A 22,463-nucleotide genomic window follows, 5' to 3' on the forward strand; every position below is an offset into this window, starting at 1 on the left:
CACCATTACTCAGTTCAATTGAGGGAACAAGGTTACTCAATGAAGTAAAGTCAACTTATTAGAGATTTCAATGTGTAGTAAGAGACTACATATAAATACTTTTGAGAAAGTTTTGTTCTGTTGTATTATTCACAATTTTTGCTATATAACGAAATAAAAATAAAATAAAAACAAAATCGGAAATTGACAGGTATCATTAAAAAAAGATGAAACCATAGAACTCAGTTAGTAGGAATTACATAGGGAATCAAAGCAAACCAGTCTTTTACTATCTTAGTAGGTTTATTTGTTATTCTTACCTTTAAAAAAAACAATATGAATTATGCCCATTGATTCATGAGGTAGTAAAGACAGTTAATATGTTTGATTTACACTTTTGTGAAGACATTCGAAAGAGAATTAAAAAGGGATTTCCAGCAGCATAACTACAACAAATCAAAGTGGCATAGCAAGTACTGATAAAGGTATTATCAAATGTATTTATATTCTTATGGCACACATACTGTACATGCTGGAAAATCTTCCAAAGCATCAGACATGTCTTATCTGCAGGAAAAACACAACTTTTTAAATATTCTTTTCAATCGAAAAGAGCGATCTGAAGAAAAATCTTTTAGAACCGTAAAAATCAGCAACTAACACTCTTTTCTTTTTATGTTTCAAAGATGAAATTTCTTGGCACCTTCTATACAATTCAACAGTATAATAGTGCAAAAAACAGCACTGTATAACAATTAACTCACTAACTAGGCTGGTTTGACCCATTATAAGTTTGATGTTTGTGGCTCCTTGTTTAACGGTATTCTACACTTGAACGAACAGTAAGATGGTCTTAGTCCATCCCATCTGATGCAGGAATAATAAATTTTCCTCAACATCTGTACACAGAGGAGTTGCTACAGTACCAAGAGCTTTGAGGCATATCGCCATGAGATCAAGCTTAGCTTCCTTAAAGGAACAGTTTACACAAAAATTTACATTTTGTCATGTCATTCCAAACCGGTTTGCTCTTTTTCAGAAAGGAGATTTTAAAGAATCTTCAAGCAGCTCTTCTCTATACAACAGTTCAAAGTGACCACATCTGTCAAGCTCCAAAAAGGACAAAAAGGCACCATAAATGTAGTCCATATGACTTGTGCACTGTATTTTGAGTGTTATGACGCCATGCAATATCTTTGTGTCAGACCAAATTTAGTCATTATTCACTGAAAATCCGTGGAAGCTCTAAAATTAGATTATTAGTGTATAATGTTTTATTTTCTTTCTGTTCCTCACACCAAGCTATAGTATGGCTTAGGAAGACTTGGAATAGAGCACACAAGTCACATAGACTACTTTTAAGGTGCTTATATGGTGTTTTTTGTCGTGTTTGCAGCTTGAAAGCTGTAGTCATCATTAACTTTATGTTGAATTTTGCTGCATGAAGATTCTTCATTCTCCTTTTGTTTTAAACTGAAATATAACACCAAATGAGATTGGAATGACATGCGGGTAATAATGTAATTATAGAGTAAATGTATAAAAGAGTAAATAATGACAGAATTTATATTTTTTGCCTTTTGGGTGAACTATACCTTTAAATAGATATTCCAGGTTCAATACAAGTTAGGCTCAATCTACAGCAGTTGTAGCATACTGTTGATTACCACAAAAAAAAAAAAACATTCTGTTATAATTCAGTTTCCTGTAAACGGCAAAGATGGTAATATACGTCACTAAACTCAAAGTAAACATTATACATGTTAACATGATTTTAATGTGATGAAATCGCTTACTAACCTTTTCTGTGTAAAACTATATCCAATAATATTTTGTTGTCATGAGGACATAACGCCGGTAAACCCTGTAATCGATTTTATCACGCTAAAACCATGTTAACATGTATATTGTTTACATATTGTGGCTATACTTTAGAAACATTGTGTATTTTACCGTTTATGGACTGGCCCCATTCATTGGTCTGCCTTACTCTATCAGACTTTTTTTTTTTTTTTTTTTATAAACGAGGGACGAGTCAAAATAATTCTGTGGTAATCAATATTATGCTACAAATGCTGTTGATTAAACTTATCTTGTACTGAACCAGGAACATTCCTTATTTTTTTTATTTCAAAAAGTGCTTTGTAAGAGGCAGTGGCACCCACAGCCTGTGGGACAGACCTCTTGAGAGCGGAACCAGTCCATCATGTGACTGGTGTGTCCGCCATGGCCACAGCTCAGGCAGAAGTTAGAAGAGCCGCGGACGGCCACGTGACAGATGGCGCACTGGAAGGTAAAGCGTTTGCAGACAGCACACTGGGTGCCTCGAGTCTGACTGCGACAGTGACAGCAATAAACGCCAAACTCTGCAAATGAGTAAAGAAATGACAGAGAGTAAGAAATCCAGTGCAGATGCATAAATATGACAGAATGACAGTTCAATAGTGTGTTAAACGTCCGTTAAACAGTTGAACATTGACTTTTATAGCATTTCATTGGAGCTTGCAGTTGTACATTTCTGAAATCCAAAAACTTGATATAGGTTTTGAACTAAATGACAAGCGACATGTGTCGCTTATTTTTCATAATAGTGTATTTTTGGACTCGGAAATGGGAGATATTTACATTATTATTTTATGTTAATAATAAAGATATATTTATAGTTTCAACATTATTTGGACTTCAGACCTTTGTTTTGTTGGGTGATAAAAGCTAGATTCATACCATGTGACCCACATTTGCTCTTTGACCATTGAAACTGGGTAGAATTTAACAATTTAGGCACATTGAGAGCCTCACATCTCTGGGACTTAAACACGTAGGGCCTTAAAAATGAAGGTACAAAAAGGAAAGTTTGTTCTGTACCAGAATCTATAATGATATTAAGGTATCTTTAATACTTTTAAAGTTGCAGGCACTCCAACTTTGGAAAAAAAAGTTTCATTTTTGGACTCACTTCATTGGCATATAATGAAACAAGTGGTGTTGAAGTTGACTGGTTTTAGTAATAGACCTACATATCCATGTGTAAAAATAAAATCATGATACTGCCACTTTTTGAAGGTAATTTTCTTGACCTGTAGTTTTGCTCCAAAATCATACGTAAAAATTGTCATTTTGGACCCCCTCTACAAAATAATGGATTACTTAGTAAGTATAGATCCATGGCATTTAATATTTTGGCCAAAACATCATCAATTATGTTTATCCTTCTTTAGAAAAAGTATCAACAAAATCAAAAATTAGTTTTTAACCACTGGAAATGTGTCAAATGTAACAATTTATGTGTGAGAGCCTCATATCTCTGGGATTTAACTACACAGGGCCTTAAAAATGAAGAATGAAGGAAAGTTTGTTCTGTACCAGAATCTAAAAGGATATTAATCTTAATATCCTTTTAGATTCTGGTACAGAACAAACTTTTATCTTTAATACTTCTGTCAAGTCAACTTTTATTTATAGAGCACATTTAAAAACAACAGAAGTTGACCCAAAGTGCTTTACAGATCAAACAAATAAATATACAATGACAGAGTGATATATAAACTCAGCAAAAAAAGAAACGTCTCTTTTTCAGGACACTGTATTTTAAAGATAATTTTGTAAAAATCCAAATAACTTTACTGATCTTTATTGTAAAGGGTTTAAACAAAGTTTTCCATGCTTGTTCAATGAACCATAAACAATTAATGAACATGCACCTGTGGAACGGTCGTTAAGACACTAACAACTTACAGATGGTAGGCAATTAAGGTCACAGTTATAAAAACTTAGGACACTAAAGAGACCTTTCTACGGACTCTGAAAAACACCAAAAGAAAGATGCCCAGTGTCCCTGCTCACCTGTGTGAACGTGCCTTAGGCATGTTGCATGGAGGCATGAGGACTGCAGATGTGGCCAGGCAAAATAAATTGCAATGTCCGTACTGTGAGACACCTAAGACAGCTCTACAGGGAGACAGGAAGGACAGCTGATCGTCCTCGCAGTGGCAGACCACATGTAACAACACCTGCACAGGATCGGTACATCCGAATATCACACCTGTGGGACAGGTACAGGATGGCAACAACAACTGCCTGAGTTACACCAGGAACACACAATCCCTCCATTAGTGCTCAGACTGTCCGCAATAGTCTGAGAGAGGCTGGACTGACGGCTTGTAGGCCTGCTGTAAGGCAGGTCCTTATCAGACATCACCGGCAACAATGTCGCCTATGGGCACAAACCCACCTTTGCTGGACCAGACAGGACTGGCAAAAAGTGCTCTTCACTGACGAGTCGTGGTTTTGTCTCACCAGGGGTGATGGTCAAAGGAATGAGCATTACACTGAGGCCTGTACTCTGGAGCGTGATCGATTTGGAGGTGGAGGGTCAGTCATGGTCTGGGGCGGTGTGTCACAGCATCATCGGACTGAGCTTGTTGTCATTGCAGGCAATCTCAACGCTGTGCATTACAGGGAAGACATCCTCCACCCTCATGTGGTACCCTTCCTGCAGGCTCATCCTGACATGACCCTCTAGCATGACAGTGCCACCAGCCATACTGCTCGTTCTGTGTGTGATTTCCTGCAAGACAGAAATGTCAGTGTTCTGCCATAGCCAGTGAAGAGCCCGGATCTCAATCCCCTTGAGCACGTCTGGGACCTGTTGGATCGGAGGGTGATGGCTAGGGCCATTCCCCCCAGAAATGTCCGGGAACTTGCAAGTGCCTTGGTGGAAGAGTGGGGTAACATCTCACAGCAAGAACTGGCAAATCTGGTGAAGTCCATGAGGAGGAGATGCACTGCAGTACTTAATGCAGCTGGTGGCCACACCAGATACTTTGTTCAAGGACACATTATTCCATTTCTGTTAGTCACATGTCTGTGAAATTTGTTCAGTTTATGTCTTAGTTGTTGAATCTTTTTATGTTCATACAAATATTTACATATGTTAAGTTTGTTGAAAATAAAAGCAGTTCAAAGTGAGAGGACATTTCTTTTTTTTGCGGAGTTATATATATATATATATATATATATATATATATATCATAAAAAAAAAAAAAAAACTTTAAATACAGCATCATGTATTTACCTATTTCAACCTATTCAAGAACGTATTCAAAATCTACAGAATACAAATACACTTTCAAGAAGATTTAAAAATGGCTATTGAAGAAGCTGACCTCGCATGGAAAGGGAGACTGTTCCAGAGATTAGGACCTTTCACAGAAAAGGCACGATCGCCCTTAGATCTATAGCGACAACAAGGAACCCTCAAAAGAAGTTGATCAGAAGACCTGAATGCTCTAGTGGGGGAGTGAGGGAGGAGATGGTCACTGATATATTGGGGCGTGAGACCAGATAGCGCCTTGTAGACATAAAGCAGAATTTTAAAATCAACCCTGAATTTCACGGGAAGCCAGTGTAGAGACACTAAAACAGGGGAAATGTGATCCCTTTTTCTTGACCCTGTTAAAAGTCTAGCTGCTGCGTTTTGAACCAGCTGTAGGCGGGATAATGCAGTTTGAGGGAGAACAACGTACAATGAGTTACAATAGTCTAAGCTTGATGAAATTAGTGAGTGAAAGAATATGTTTTAATTTAGCGATAAATCTCAGGTGGAAAAAGCTCCCCTTGACAACAGCACTGATCTGCTTATTGAAAAGTAAAGAGGAGTCTAAAACCACTCCAAGATTCCTCACATGATCTTGTACACTCGATGACAGAGGACCTAATTGGGCAACCAGGCCAGGTAAGGACGACATGGAGGAACCTAAAATCAGAACTTTGGTTTTGCTTTCATTTAATTGTAAAAAAGGAAGAGAAAGCATATACATGGAAAATAACAAGGATCCTAAAATCGACCTTTGAGGGACACCACATGATAATTGAGCTGACGTAGAAGAAATATTCCCTAAATTTACAGAAAACATCCTTTCTTTTAAATAGGAGGCAAACCACTGGAGGACCATACCCTGGATGCCAACCATACACTCAAGACGAGTGAGAAGAATATTATGGCCGAAAGTGTCGAACACGGCACTGAGGTCTAATAAAACTAAGACGACAGGTGAGCCTGAATCCATGGAGAGAAAAATATCATTAGTGACCTTCAGCAGTGCAGATTCAGTGTTGTGCAAGGGTCTGAAGTCAGACTGAAATGTGTCTAAAATGTTAAATGTATTTAGATAGGAGCAGAGCTCCGAATAAACAACTCTCTTTAAAATCTTGGAATTAAAAGGCAGTTTGGAGATTGGTCTATAATTGTTGTGAAGGATGTAGAATTGCATGTTTAAACCTACTTGGAACAACTCCACTTGCTAATCAGCTGTTAATTATTGCTGTCACACTGGAACTGATAGTCATGAAAACGTCTTTAAGAAGGCGCAGAGAAAGAATATCCAGCTTGTAACTGGAACACTTCATCTTAGAGACTACATCTGCTAACTGTGCCGATGTAACTGGTTGAAAGTGAGTCAGGGAGCTGGACGGGCAAGGAATCAAATTGTGAAGGAGCAATAGCACCTTTAATCTGCTCAATTTTGTGGGTAAAGAAGTTTTAAATTGTCTCACAGGTCACTTGAGTGGCGTCCAGAAAAGAGTTTCTTAACAGAATCGATTGTATTAAACAATACTTTTGGTCGATTTGCATTATCAGAGATTACTTTAGAGAAAAATGTAGCTTTTGCTTCCTTTACTGCTCTTTTATAGTTTGTTGAACAGACCTTTAAAATGTCAAAATAGACCTGAAGCTTGTCTCTTTTCCACTTGTGCTCTGCTTTTCTACACTCTCGTCTGAGAGTGCGGGTGACATCATTTAGCCAAGGCTGTGAAACACCCTTAACTCTCCTTGGCTTAAATGGAGCGAAATTATCAAGAGTAAAAGTACAAGATTTATTGGAAGCATCAACCAATGATTCAGTGTCGAGTCCAGCTGAAACATCATCTGTAAATTGCGAAATTCTAAAAAAAAATTGGCAGTAGACGAGTGAATGGCCCAGGAGTGACGTAAAGGCTGAGAAAAAGTAGGGAGAGGACAAGGACAGAAGACTCAAAAACTATCGAATAATGGTCAGAAATGCCAATATCTAAGACCTCTAAGTTAGATACAGAGATACCATAAGTTAATACAAGATTTAATGCATGACCCATATTGTGAGTAGGACCAGTGACATGTCGTACAAAATTTAAAGACTCAGTGAGGTAAAGGAATTCATTTACCAGAGGTTTTGATGGACAGCATACATGAATATTAAAATACCCAATAATCAGGAGTCTATCACCACGTGACACCAGTCTGGAGAGAAAGTCTGAAAATTATTGGATGAAGTCCCTTTTAAATCTGGGAGGTCTGTACACAAGTGCACAGAAAGCAGGACCCAAAATGTCAATCTTTAATAACTGGACCTCAAAAGTGGAATACATGTCCATAGGTTGTGTTCTGCATTTAATAGAGTTTCTAAAAACAGTGGCAATGCCACCTCCTCGCCCTGAAGTCCGTGGAGAATTTAAAAAGGTGTTAGAACCCCAAGGGCCATTTGTTCGCCAGGATTCAGCCAGGTCTCGGTGATAGATAAAATTTCAGAGAGCGAGATATAAAAAAGTCATTCAGAATAAAAGACTTGTTCAATATTGATCGTTTATAAGGGCCATCTTAATAGTGGTGACATCTGTGTTTTGCAGTGAAATAAAATATGTGTGTTTCAGCAAGCTGAGATTATCGAAACTGACACCTCACTTCACATCAATTTCATCAGTCGGAGGGCGACAGCGTGAAGACCAGATGGCCGGTACGTGGTGGTTATCAGGGGAATCAGCCAGTAATCTGCAGGGATGTTGGCGTGACCCTTGATGGACATACCGGGGGCGACGTGCAATTCCAAGAGCAGTGCAATAGTTATAAACTCCAGCTGCCGTAAAACCAGGGATGAGTAGTACAAAACCATGTTGGAAGAAAAATAACAGCATGAGCCTATAAACAAGCAGGGAGCTCCCCACTGAGACTGGCGAGGGCCAACAGCAAAACTCCAGTAGGCCAAGATGGTCAACAGAAGGCAGAACATCCACAATGGTCCACCAACACGACCCAAATTCAAAGTCCACGCACTCCAGCACCACTGGACATGGACGATGGACAGGCAATCAAGCAGCCCATTCAAGACTGCACGTAACAATCCCTGCGAAGACCATCGGTGAGTACAGCAGTGTTTATTTACTTTGAGGTAATCCAGTCAAACGAGAGGATGATGTGGAGATAAAAGCGTAGAGAGAAGGGTTCGAGTTGGTCTGGTGAAGGTGTAGCGTAGATTCCAAACAAACTAAAAAGGTAAATAGTCCATGAGATTATCCATAAAAGAGAAGCATATTTCCTGAGGTCGCTCCTTCAAAAGGCCACTAAACAAAAGCATCTAAAAACATCGAAAAGAAGCAGTGGCAAACAAACATGCCAGCGTTCACTCAACCGGAAGTTAGAGTCTACTTCTGGAGTTACAGGCACTACAAATTTGGAAAAACAACACACAAAAAAGTGTTTTTTCCCCCATTTTTGGACCATTGTCATATAATGCAACAAAGGGTGCTGAAGTCAACTGATTTTAGTAACAGACCTACATATCCATGTGTAAAAATAAAATCATGATGCTGCCACCTTTTGAAGGTAATTTTCTTGACCTGCTGAGTTTTGCTCCAAAATCATAGGTGAAAATGATCATTTTGGACCCATTTTGGCTTTCATCGTCATTTATTTTTATTCTTCTTTAGAAAAAGTATTAACAAAATCAAAAATTTCAGCCAGTTTTCCACCACTGAGGCTAATATCTCTGGGATTTAACCACATAAAAGAGCCTTAAAAATGAAGATACAAAACGGAAAGTTTGTACATGAATCTAAAACGATATTAAGATATTTTTAAAACTTCTGAAGTTACTGACACTCCAACTTTGGAAAAACTACACAAGTGTTTTTCCCCATTTTTGGACTTGGCATATAATTCAAAAAAGGGTGTTGAAGTCAACTGATTTTGATAATAGATCTACCTCTCTCTCATGATGCCATGCCACCAGACTTTCTTCTAAATTCATAGGCGAAAATGTTAATTTTAATTTCAATTGTCAAGCTGATCCATGACATTTAATATTTTGGCTTTCATCATCATTTATGTTTATCTTTCTTGGAAGAATATGTAAAAGTATTAACAAAAAAAAAAAAAATAATTCAGCCAGGAAGTTTCTGAAATTTGGTTGATTTGACAACCCCAATACATCAAATATACCAGAAAGGGACTGTTTACATAAAGACTAACATGAATTACGATAGTAACCAGAAGTTCATCCAACTAGAACAATAGTCCCCAGCTAAAAGAAAGATTTAGACAACTTCACAGATCAAATAATACACATTTTTGTATGGAAACATTTATTTAAGCCTATAACTAAAATATGAGCAGCACATTTCTGCTTTTGAACCCCGCGAAATGTCTTGCCCCATAGACTTCAATTTTGAATGCATTACTTTAAACACTATTTTTGTTATTTTTTCATTATTTTCTATATTAATACACATCATTCCTTTAACTTACCTATGCCTTTGTGTGGCTCTGGTGGGCAAGAAACAAATTTGAGCACCTCTGCCCTCTTCTCCCTCAAACCCCAACGGTGCAGAATCTCACCATAACATTTCTTAAAGTCATCAAACTGGAAAGAATTGGAAGGGTCCAGTAACCTGTGGATGAGAAGGATGTAAAGTATCACTTTGAATGTTTTAAGACATTCAATATGCAGTGTTTACCTGTGAATCAGGATGTTTACCTTTTGTTCATGTCGTGTTGCTCTTTTTCTCGCTCTCGTGGGTCAGTGTATATCTGGTTTGCATTGCGATAGTCATCAGGTGATGATTCACTCCAGGGAGGGGCGTGTTCTGATTCACGAACACCTGAGAGAATGGAAAAATTGGAAATGCAAAACAGTCATTCTTTATTGGTTACAAAGCACTTACATTTTTTGCACATTGATGATTAATGAATTTGACTAGCCTTCAGTTACACTGATTTAAGAGATTTTTTTAAAGCCTAAACATTTGACTTAATCAATAGCCTAATAAAATTTAAGGATTTATAACAGTTAATACAAAATCAGTAGTCATACTTGCACAAATCTGTCAATATATAAAAAAGCTAGACGTAATTAAAGGTAAATCAAAGTAGGTTATGCCAGGAAACACTAAAACTGGAGCTGCAGTGTGTAATTTTTGCACAGATAGCAGCAAGAAAGCCAAATTGCAATATGTCTGAGCAGCCCGACATAAGACATTGGCTCAACAGATGGTGTGAGTTTGGAGCATCAAAAGTTAAAAAAATAAATTAAAAAAAAAACTTCAAGAAAACTGTAAAGAAAATACCCTGGTCCTATTTTACTTTAAAATCAAAAGAAACACACAAGAAACTATATTTTGCATGTATTAAGTGAAGCCTAGATGTTTTACATGGTGACATTATTTCCATGACAGTTACGTTCATTTGATGATCGTTATGATATTCTCAAAACCACAATGTGAAATGTGAAATGATATATTATTTAAACTGTATTTATACATCATAGTAGTTCTCTCTTAGTACTGCCTCTTATTTTCTCTGATTTTAATTTTAAAGATCATTGTGCACCAGAATCTTTATTACTGTAATATAGTAAAAAATGGCAGCGTTTCGGTAATGAGAATCATCATTGAAAACAATGGGAATGGTAAAAGTACAACATCTGGATGAGTTATGGTAATTGACCCTTCGCTAAGACCCGCCCTAAAAGCATTCCTGATCAATCTTATCTTAGTAACTGTTGCTGTGCGCCACTTCTATAACAAGTGCTTGCTTTTTTCCAATGAGGGTCTATGGGAGTAATGTGTGTTTGAGTAGTTTTAAGCTAAATTATAGAAATTATCCACAAAAAAAAAAAAAAATTTTTGTTGCTGAGTCACTTGTAATAGTGACATGAGGGACCTAGAGAGGATACACGCAGTGTTTTTTATTTAAAAAAAAAAAAAAATCTTTAAATACATCTCAAGAAGAGCATGCTATGTATTAAACTGTGTCAGCCCTCATTCCTAAATGAACATGTATAACATTAACAAGGTAAATTAAAGCTAATAACTTGATGTTAATTCATTTATGTATTGATTCAGGTTTTAGTATAGGTGATAATAAATAAAGAGTACAGAGCATCATAGTGAGAGTGTTATGAGACGTTCTGTTCACTTACACTAATGTTATCAGGTTTGTAATCGCCATCAAATGATGCTTTTCTCTTTTCAAGTGACTGTGATAATCGTTTGCCTCAATTCTAATTCACAGTCTCCACAATTTTAAATCAAATTACTGTCATTTTACGATTTCTTTTACAAAAAACTTCAGATAAATATGCCACTCTACTTTCCAGCCCATTCCAGTTATGAGAATATTTTCCCAAAAACCGCAACATTCATGGCAAAATCCCATTCATTCCTATGTGAGGTTCTTCAAAGCTCGTCAGAGTGAGCAACGGTGGCCAAGGGAGGCGGAGCTTAGCGAAGCATCAATTCATAGGTAAAATATGCTTATATCCTCAAAGTAATGTCGCAACCACAAACAAATCGCAAGGTCCTAAATGTAGGCTTCATGCTCTTTATGCAAAATAATAATAATTAACCATAAACCTGTAAATCTCTCACCCATGTTCCAAGGAATCGCCGCAGAATCTGACGTACTTGAACACGACCCAGATGTTACAGAACTTGAGGTGAAGCTGGGCTAAACGAGAGAAAATATGATGCAAGCAAACATAAATTAAACTCATTAATATACAAGAAAACTACCCCACTTTTAAATCATGTTGAGAGTTGCACATTGAAAATGTGTTTTTCTCAAAGGCCAAATTATGTGTACAGACGTACATAGTGAGAGTGGTGGGGTGTAAGGATGGCTGGTCTTGGCTGTTGATGTCCATATAGAGTGAAGTATTCCTGAGGACTGCCGTGACCTCTGAACACACTACACAACATGGCCAGACTTTGAACATCACTCATCTGACTGTAGTGCTCCAGTCTGTGGAGGAGGAAAACGGATTTACAAATTAACGTCATTTACACAACTATGCAATGTTATATAATGTTCCAACTGAAACTCACAAAGTTTTCAGCAGGTGTTGCCCGAAAGGATGTTTGGCCCAGGGAGTTCCAGCATCAGGGTCAGGGTCAGGATTGAGGTCATGGCTAGTGGCTGCTGAAGCAAGAGCCCAGACCTTAAAGTGGACATATCATGAAAATACAAAAGGGTCGAGGTTTAGTTAGTAAGCATGGTCTAGTTTCATCTCCTGATAGATTCTGTAACTACACTATTATGCAAGAAAAAGCTTCTTTTGTTTCCGTTGATGACAATTCAAAGATAGCTGTGTATTCTGAATAAATAACATTTTAAAAAAGCAACATATCAATCACAATTATTTCATTATATTATAGTAGGCATTTAGCTAGTGAAGGACTTGAGTCTATGCATGCTCTTGTGGTGCCATTATCCAAATGGCGTTATCATGACGTCATTTGGGATATGGTCTTGTCAAAATTACTACTGTTTTTGGTGCAAGAAACCTTGACTTGCATTAATTGACTTAAATTCTAAAATTAAAATGCAAGAAAAGTGTAGTAAATGACCCCTTTAAAGACTAAAGTTCATAAAAGTCATGAACAACACAAATACGCTATTATTATATTCAAATGTTATTAAGTTATAAACAAATTTGGGTAATGTTTGGTAGGAAAATAGGATAGGGTTTATAAGTCACTTCTACCTGGTTTGGTTAGGTTGGGCCTAATTTTATTGGGTTATTCCATGTCAAATCAGCCAAATTGCAGTCACTTATTCTTAATAGGAGTGTATTTTGGACTCTTGAAAATCAAGATTGATTGACTGATTGATACTGTTTTTTCAACATTATTTGGACTTCACATCTTTCTTTTGTTGGACAAGATAAACTAGCTTCATGCGACCAACATTTCGTTTTCAACATTTGAAAATGGGTTAAATGTACAATTTTCTGATGGAGCCACACTGAAAGCCCCATACCTCTGGGATTTAACCATATATGACCTTGAAGATACAAAAAGGAAAGTTTCTTCTGCACCATATTCTAAAAGTATATTAAGATATCTTCAATACTTTCAGAGTTATAGGCACTACAACTCCCAAAACAAAGCGTTTTTTTCCCCATTTTTGGAATCATACCATTGGCTTATAATGTGACAAGAGGTGCTGAAGTTGACTGATTTTAGTAATAGACCTACTTATCTCTGTGTAAAAATAAAATAATGATGCTGCCACTTTTCGAAGGTTATTTTTTTGACTATTAGTTTTGCTCCAAAATCATAGGCGAAAACTGTCACTGACACACCTCTACAAAATAATGGATTACTCAGTAAATATTGATCCATGGCATGTAATATTTGGGCTTTCATCATCATTTAGCTATGTTTACCCTTCTTCACAAAAAGTATTTAAAAAAAGTATAAAAGTAAAAATAAATCTAACATTTTACACTAAAACGTGTAAAACTTAATAATTAACGCATGGAGCCACATTGAGAGCCCCATATCTTTATGATTTAACCACATAGAGCCTTAAGAATGAAGATACACAAAGGGAAGTTTGTACTGAACCATTATCTAAAAGGATATAAAGATATTTTTAATACATCTTGAGTTATAGACACTAAAACTTTGGAAAAACAAAAAAGTTTTTTATTTTTTTTTCATTTTTGGACTAACACCATTAGCATATAATGTAACAAGAGGTGCTGAAGTCATCTGATTTTAGTAATAGACCTACTTATCTTGGTGTAAAAATTAAATAATTATTTATTTATTAAATAAATAATTATTCTTTTTACCTGTAGTTTTTCTCCAAAAATCATAGGTGAAACTTGAAAACTCCACGAAATAATGGATTGCTCAGTAAATACTGATCCATGACATTTGGCTTTCATCATCATTTATGCTTTCTTTCACCTGAAAAAAATCTTTTCAGCAAGGGTCCTCTGGTTGAGTTGACACAGTATAGTACTATTCCTTGATACTTTCAGGTTTTCCATGACCATGCAAACCCAAAATACAAAAGCGTTTATAATCACCTTTGCTAAATCTCTGCGGCCTACAGCTAAGGCTGCAGCCCCGTTCTTCTGACAAGTGTCCTGTATGTCATTAACATTTAGTCTAGGGAGAAAAAATGAAAAAGACACATTTGTGAACAGAAAAGAAGATCATGATGACATTTGAGAGAAGGAATGACATAGTTTTGACAGTCAGTGCTATTAACGGATGATCCTAACAAGGCAGATTTAATCTAACATGAGGCACCTGGAATTCTTTGTTACAAAAAAAGAAAACAGAACATACACATATGTCTCCCCAAGGGCTTTGTGCACAGGAAGCAGACACGAGATCTCCTGGATGATGACTTTGCCAGCCAGTTTACTGGGTCTGTTGCTGTAGTCTGTTCCCTCTCGCTTGCCCTTCCAGCGACGTGATTTCTGAACCCCACAAGATTATAAACAACAGGATCAATCACCATTTGATCATTAACTGCATTCATCCTACATTAGAAAAAACCCTTTGAAATATCATTATGCAATGGCTTCCAAAAGTCTGAGACCATTTGTAAAAATGCTTCTATTTGGCATTCTTTTCTAATTTAATAAAAAATGGTACAATCTGATTATTCCTTTAAAACATGTAATCTGTTAGCCAATTAATTTGCATACTCTCTCCTTGTCTTACATTTAAATTGCCTCAGTTGTTTGCAGATAAGCTGGTTTTCCCTGCTGTGTGCTGTGAGAGTTTTCTCTGTGAAACCCTCCTCCTCTCCAGCACCACTGGTCTAGATCTTCTTCAAGAGGATTGTATGTATGTTTAATTGTGCAGCAGCAGCATCAGCCGCCTAGGCAGATCTAGTCCACCAAGACTAAAGCTACCAACTTGTCATATCCATTATAACACCATAAATTTATTCAGAGAGTTGTCATGGCTAAAATGATAAAGAATTTCTTAGTATTTGGCAAAACTTTTTGGAGAATGTTCAAATAAAAATTCTGTGCTTCAATCAAAGCAAGGAAATCAGACCTTTTGTGCAAATGAGTTAACATGGTTCAGTTTGCCTACATTTAATTAGAGAACTAGAAATAGTTCACAAAAAAAAACAAAAAAAAAAAACACTTTTTCATTTTAAGAATTTACATTTGATTTTCAGTGTGATCACAGACTTTTTGGACCCTACTGAATATATTAGATTATTAAAATGAATGCCAATATTATGATTTTAATTGTTCAAATTAATCATTCATAATTTCAAGAGTTTTATACATTTTACAATTTTTAAATGTGCTTAAATTATTATAATTAAATAATTAAATAATGCATAAACAGTTATATATTAAATCATTTTTATTCAGTTTAAAGGATTTCCAGGTTAAAATGAAGAAAATGCTAGATGTTTATTGTGATCTTAGACTTTTGGACACTACTGTATACAGTATATTATATAATTATAATGAATGGAAATATAATTAATTAAAAGTTGAGAAATTAATATACATTTTCAAAATGTTTCATATAATTAAACTTTTTTTCATATAATGTTAAATGCGCTAAAGAAAAGGCTTGAATTATAATGATGAATTTTCAAAAAATTAGTTCAATTATAGATAGAGTTGTTATTATTATCTCACAGGGCTATGAGATCTGACATCTATTAATACAAACCTCAGAAATATGCAGGGAGAAAAAAAGACATGATGTTGATATTGATCTGTGACTATCTGCTAAATTAGTCGTACATTATAAAGCAGAAAATGTTGAGCTGTGATTTGTTAAACGTGACCCACAAATGTAGGAAAGCAAGGAACAAGGGATTTGTCATAGAGGAAGTAGATGAGAGAGAGAGAGAAAAGGAGGGGCGGAGCTCAATACCGGACAGTCATGAATAGTCTGCACAGACCAACGGCGGGGAGCAGACAGAGGGGGCTTCTGATTGGATAAAACAGACCACAATATGAGTAAGGGAGACATGCCACCAAAAACTCAACAGGAGAAAAGACTATGAAAATACAGCACAGAAAACAACAGTGAAAATGAACAAAGAAAATTGTGCTTTTAAACACATGTGGAACAAGCAGGTGGCTGGGTGGGTTGTGAAAAGCAAGAATAACAACTCAGAACAAAATAAAAGTAGAAAAACATGTTATTCAACTATTGAGGAATAGAGTTCAACAGAGGGTTCAAGTGGTAAAAATCGAGCTACAGCTATTTTTTTGTATGTCCGAGAATACATAACACAATGCGTAATCGAATATTTCAAGAAAGGACGTCAAATACGCCAGGTCATACATGTCACGTGTCACCTGTCTTTCATTTAGTCATTTACATTTAGTCATTTAACAGACGATTTTATACAAGGCTTTTGTAGCAAGAGCACAACACAGAAGCCAACAGAGGTGTAACATGTAAACCGAGCTACAATCGCATTATTAGTTCTGTTAGTCCAACTTTGCAAAAATCGGACTGATATGATTTAAGTCAGACGTAAGCATTTGCATGAGTGCTACACTACCCACAATCATGAAGCGAGATCCAATTTACTTTTAAATTGACACAGCATCTAAAAAATGCATCGTTACTGCACGAGATGCTGAAAAAACCAGCGAGACATGATGCAACAGTCAAAGACGTCCATCTAGTGCATGCTTACATAGCAAAAGATGGTCGCATTCGAAGTGAACAACCCCCAGACATGGAGGTCTTTGGCAGTTGTGTCTTGACCATGCCTTGCTCTCTAATCAGCGTCTACGTACATACATACAACTGTATTCAATCAAAAACACTGTGGTACTGCTGGGTTTATGAAGCTCGAGTCCATGGCAGTACTATGGCACCGGTATAGGCTAATGTGCAACACTAATTTAACAAAGAACCATTTGTTGAAACTTTTCTTTTCTTGTTGGCTAAACCTTTTGACTTAATAATTTTACGCACATTTGTTAACAGCCAGATATGTTCTGTGCAATAAACAATCGCTCTAAATTGGTACTGATTGGTTTATTTCAAGAAGCTCTAAAAATACTATATACAGTATACTTATATTGAGGACATAGGAGTCAAAGTCAATTTAAAAATCAGGCTCTGGCTCTTTATTAAGGAATTTTCTAAAATGCCTATAGAGAAAATGAATGGAAAATAAACTTCCAGATCCCATGCTCCTGAAAAGTGGATGACCAGTGTTGAACTCTATTGCTAGTGTTAGCCCAGGCAAGCTTCCTGCTGTACTCATTGCTAACGCTAGCTGTCTCTACTCCATATGCTTGGCTGCTGTGTGACCAGTCATACCCGTTCTTTGTAGTAGAAAGAGGAAATGGAGACTTGGTCTTTGTCTGTGCGTGTGGGGCTCCCGCTGTACAACCTCAGTGTGGACTGAGACTCTGTTCGCATCTTCATGGGCGTCATCACCCCGCTGTGATATGCTGAGAGAGCTGACAGTGACCTACAAGCATGCACACATGTCACGTGTCATAATACATGATAATATGTCATCCATGAAATTACCATAATACTAAACTCAGCAAAAAAAGAAATGTCCCTTTTTCAGGACACTGTATTTTAAAGATAATTCTGTAAAAATCCAAATAACTTTACTGATCTTTATTGTAAATGGTTTAAACAATGTTTTCCATGCCTGTTCAATGAACCATAAACAATTAATGAACATGCACCTGTGGAACGGTCGTTAAGACACTAACAGCTTACAGACGGTAGGCAATTAAGGTCACAGTTATAAAAACTTAGGACACTAACGAGACCTTTCTACTGACACCAAAAGAAAGATGCCCAGGATCCCTGTTCATCTGCGTGAACGTGCCTTAGGCATGCTGCATGGAGGCATGAGGACTGCAAATGTGGCCAGGGCAACAAATTGCAATGTCCGTACTGTGAGACACCTAAGACAGCACTACAGGGAGACAGGAAGGACAGCTGATCATCCTCGCAGTGGCAGACCACGTGTAACAACACCTGCACAGGATCGGTACATCTGAATATCACACCTGTGGAACAGGTACAGGATGGCAACAACAACTGCCCGAGTTACACCAGGAACACACAATCCCTCCATTAGTGCTCAGACTGTCCGCAATAGTCTGAGAGAGGCTGGACTGACGGCTTGTAGGCCTGCTGTAAGGCAGGTCCTTATCAGACATCACCGGCAACAATGTCGCCTATGGGCACAAACCCACCTTCGCTGGACCAGACAGGACTAGCAAAAAGTGCTCTTCACCGATGAGTTGCGGTTTTGTCTCACCAGGGGTGATGGTCGGACTCGCGTTTATCGTTGAAGGAATGAACGTTACACCGAGGCCTGTACTCTGGAGTGGGATCCATTTGGAGGTGGAGGGTCCGTCATGGTCTGGGGCGGTGTGTCACAGCATCACTGGACTGAGCTTGTTGTCACTGCAGGCAATATCAACGCTGTGCGTTACAGGGAAGACATCCTCCTATCTCATGTGGTACCCTTCCTGCAGGCTCATCCTGACATGACCCTCCAGCGTGACAATGCCACCAGCCATACTGCTCATTCTGTGCATGATTTCCTGCAAGACAGGAATGTCAGTGTTCTGCCATGACCAGCGAAGAGCACGGATCTCAATCCCATTGAGCACATCTGGGACCTGTTGGATCTGAGTGTGAGGGCTAGGGCCATTCCCCCCAGAAATGTCTGGGAACTTGCAAGTGCCTTGGTGGAAGAGTGGGGTAACATCTCACAGCAAGAACTGGCAAATCTGGTGAAGTCCATGAGGAGGAGATGCACTGCAGTACTTAATGCAGCTGGTGGTCACACCAGATACTGACTGTTACTTTTGATTTTGACCCCCCCCCCCCCCCCCCCCACTTTGTTTAGGGACAAATTATACCATTTCTGTTAGTCACATGTCTGTGAAATTTGTTCAGTTTATGTCTTAGTTGTTGAATCTTTTTATGTTCATACAAATATTTACACGTTAAGTTTGCTGAAATTAAAAGCAGTTGAAAGTGAGAGGACGTTTCATTTTTTTGCTGAGTTTATAAACATGTTTAAAGTGGTCATATCATGAGGAATAAAATTTTCCTTTTGACATAAAAAAGCTTGATGTTCTATGAAAACATACTGTCATTTTCAAAACAAAACTTCCTCCCTAGTGAAAATAAAATGCATTTATTGAAACTAAAATGCAAAAGCGACTTGTTCTGAACGTCCACAATGTTCTGACATCAGGCCGATGAATACATTTAAACACTTGAATACCCACATTTAGAAATCAGTGACACCTTTTGGGTTTTCAGAAACTTGCGCTGTTACGGTGACGTAGTATGGAGAAAGTAGGATCGATGAGACTGAGGATGAGGCAGTAAAAACTAGCAGAAGTGCTATTACTCATTTCACAAGTGAAGGGAACGTTTAAAATGTGCAGCAAAAAAACTAAATGGTCCCACTTTATATAATGTATCTATAAAGCTGAATTATGTAATAGTGTGGGTTCGAGTCCACCTTAGTCGAGTCCGAGTAAAGTCCGAGTTTTTTTTTCCTTTTTCTCCCAATTTGGAATGCCCAATTCCCAATGTGCTTTTAAGTCCTCGTGGTCGCGTAGTGATTCGCCTCAGTCTGGGTGGCGGAGGACGAATCCCAGTTGCCTCCGCGTCTGAGATTGTCAACCCACACATCTTATCACATGGCTTGAGCGCGCTGCCACAGAGACATAGCGTTTGGAGGCTTCACGCCATTCACCACGGCAACCACGCTCAACTCACCACGCGCCCCACCGAGAACAAAACACATTATAGCGATCACGAGGAGGTTACCCCATGTGACTCCTCCCTAGCAACCGGCCAAATTTGGTTGCTTAGGAGACCTGGCTGGAGTCACTCAGCACACCCTGGGATTCGAACTAGTGAACTCCAGGGGTGGTGGCCAGCGTTTTTACCACTGAGCTACCCAGGCCCCCAAAGTCCGAGTCTTTAAAAAATCGAGTCCGAGTCAAAAAGTGGCCGAGTCGGACTCAAGACCAAGTCCATAACAGGCCAAGTTAGTTTCGTTTTATCTAAAATTATGGGTGAAATACATTTCATGTAATTAATTAAATACATTTAATGTGTTTAATACATTTAATTAATGGTAATATTAAAACATTTAATAATGTCCATAAAAATAAATACAACAACATAAAAAATAAAAACAGAAATGATCAGATACCATTAAAAAAATATTTATATACTACAGTATTACACTTCACACTTTTCAGTTCTCATGCTGTGTCCAGGTGTAACCTACTTCCCTAAAGTCAAGATAAAATTTTTGACAAACTCACCTTGGTCTGACGTTTCTTTTCACATTATATTTAGTATGGATAATAGGTGAATAGAGACTTCTCCCCTCACTTTTGTTCTTCATTGTATTTTCTGACTTTTTTGCCATTGAAACACAAGTGCCAGCTTTACAGGTAACAGGTTGCACTACAAATATGTGACGGACTGAGTTGTACAATTTCCATCATGGTCTATTTCATCCGTCATATTAGTTTAAATGTCCCTGATATGTAGTAAATTTGAGTTTGTCTCGATATAGTCAACATTTTCAGTTAGAAATGACTTTGCGTAGTAAGCGTGAGATAAAACGTGTTCTATTTAATAATTTGCAGAGTTGGGGAACGTACTTTTTATAGTGTACTTACATTATTTATATTTCTGGATGAGAGCGGCAGAGCACGTCTGGTAAATGGCGATCTCTTTCCCACAAACACATACAGCACGGGCGCACGGGCGAGAGAGTTAAAAAAGTACTTTGAAAGAGTGCGCGCTGCTGCTCTCAGCCAGAATAATCACACGTAAGGACATATACGCGTGAAAACTGATGCGCAGTATCAAATACACAGAATGTGTATAGTGCTAACTTTAGAGAGCACATCAATATGAAGACAAAGACAAATCCTGGACATTTAGAGACAATTTTTAAATCCTGGCCGGATGCTTTTTTCAGGTCTGAAAAAGAGGATATGTCTGGGGAAAAGAGGACGTATGGTCACCCTATGTTACATTATTTTTTTTGTTTGTTTGTTTTTCACTGCATCACAAATACCATGGACTTGGCCGGACTAATGTGTCCCAAGTCCGAAAGGCTCAAGTCCGAGTCAAGTCTGAGTAAAAATGCGTCCGAGTCCGTGACAAGTCCAAGTCCATTAAAATTGGACTTGTGACTCGAACTCGAGTACCCCAACTCTAGTCTGTAACTTTTTCAGTGCCAAAATTGTTTCTTCTATCCCAGCTTAATATGCAGAGACAAGTAAGCCATTCATAGGTTAATTTTTGCAAAAACTGTAAACACTGTGTCTCTGTTGCGCTATAAAAATTCCTGGATTTATTTTGAGCGACCCGCTTAGACACGCCCCAACAACATTACTCAACCAATGGCATGAGTTGGAGGTGGGACTATCTGATTGTTTGAACAATTGCAAGTGAAGGGGCGTGTTCAGAAAGCTGTTTTGAAAACAATGTAGCAGAAATTACATACATACATATGTTCTAACATTAAAATACATACAATACAATGTACATTTTGTGTAACTACATGTTATTCTGAAAAATTCCCACAAGATTCACACTTGCTGCTTCTGAGGTTGAGGTATGGGTAGGTTTAGGGGTAGGATTAGGGTTTAGATTAGAGTTAGGGATTAGGGTAAGGGTTGGGGTAGGGTTAGAGTTTGTGGTTGAGTTAGGGTATGGGGTCAGGGTTAGGTTTAAGGGATGGGGTTAGGGTTTAGTAAAAATGCATCAACACAATTGTGTATGATATGACCTCTTTAAAAGGCAGATGGGAGAGTTCACCTTGGAGTAGGTTCAGTCTGTGGGAGTGTACGATGCATAGTCATGGGCCGTGTGAAATAAACCAAGGAACCTAAACGACAAATTAGTGAACAAACAATTAAAGAACAGACCCATCAACATTAATGGATATAGTACATGGTAAGGAATAGAAGGTTATGACGTGTTGTCCTAGCCCACCTGTCCCACAGAAGCGTGCCCCTGAGGTGCGGGGGAAGGGGATGTTGGCGTCCTGGTATGAGCCATAGGTGTTGGTTACTCGAGGAAAAGCAGGAAGCGCAGGAGTCACTGGGTTGTTCAGTATGTAGGGGTTTGAACCAACCTCCTAGTCATCCAATAGGAGAGGACAAACAGTGAGGATCATTAAAAATGATCATGGTGGTGGTAATTAGAACAACTGGCAAAATTTTCAGAAGGATATGTGAGAAGTGCTTGCCCATGCAAAACTCACCGCCACAATGTGATGTTGCGGGTGGTTGCCAGGGCATTGCTATGCACTTAATGTGTTTGGAGGGGTTTTTAACATGTTGCTATGTGGTTGTTAGGGTTAGGGTTACTTTTCTAAGTTTAAGCACAAACAGTGCAGTTAT

The 22,463-nt window shown here is 37.9% G+C and overlaps 1 protein-coding gene across 3 annotated transcripts in view; it reads right to left on the reverse strand.

Annotated features, from left to right (window-relative positions):
- Nucleotides 1-270: 270 nt before the first annotated feature.
- Nucleotides 271-22,463, reverse strand: part of LOC127456435 (GATOR complex protein WDR59-like) — a 35,479-nt gene continuing 13,286 nt past the window's right edge. Inside the window, exons 16-27 of one of the 3 annotated variants that reach the window (XM_051724937.1) lie at nt 22,054-22,198; nt 21,877-21,946; nt 17,356-17,509; nt 15,943-15,999; nt 14,374-14,507; nt 14,109-14,190; nt 12,115-12,227; nt 11,881-12,031; nt 11,659-11,737; nt 9,768-9,891; nt 9,539-9,681; nt 271-2,345 (exon numbers count right to left, since the gene is read on the reverse strand). In XM_051724937.1, coding sequence (XP_051580897.1) covers nt 2,110-2,345; nt 9,539-9,681; nt 9,768-9,891; nt 11,659-11,737; nt 11,881-12,031; nt 12,115-12,227; nt 14,109-14,190; nt 14,374-14,507; nt 15,943-15,999; nt 17,356-17,509; nt 21,877-21,946; nt 22,054-22,198 — 1,488 coding nt within the window. In that variant the 3' untranslated portion in view covers nt 271-2,109. Of the gene's footprint in view, nt 2,346-9,538; nt 9,682-9,767; nt 9,892-11,658; nt 11,738-11,880; nt 12,032-12,114; nt 12,228-14,108; nt 14,191-14,373; nt 14,508-15,942; nt 16,000-17,355; nt 17,510-21,876; nt 21,947-22,053; nt 22,199-22,463 lie in introns of those variants that run through there. The other 2 variants (XM_051724938.1, XR_007899835.1) reach the window with 2 other exon arrangements.

This window comes from Myxocyprinus asiaticus, chromosome 18, assembly GCF_019703515.2.
Source record: "Myxocyprinus asiaticus isolate MX2 ecotype Aquarium Trade chromosome 18, UBuf_Myxa_2, whole genome shotgun sequence".
NCBI classification, from domain to species: domain Eukaryota; kingdom Metazoa; phylum Chordata; class Actinopteri; order Cypriniformes; family Catostomidae; genus Myxocyprinus; species Myxocyprinus asiaticus.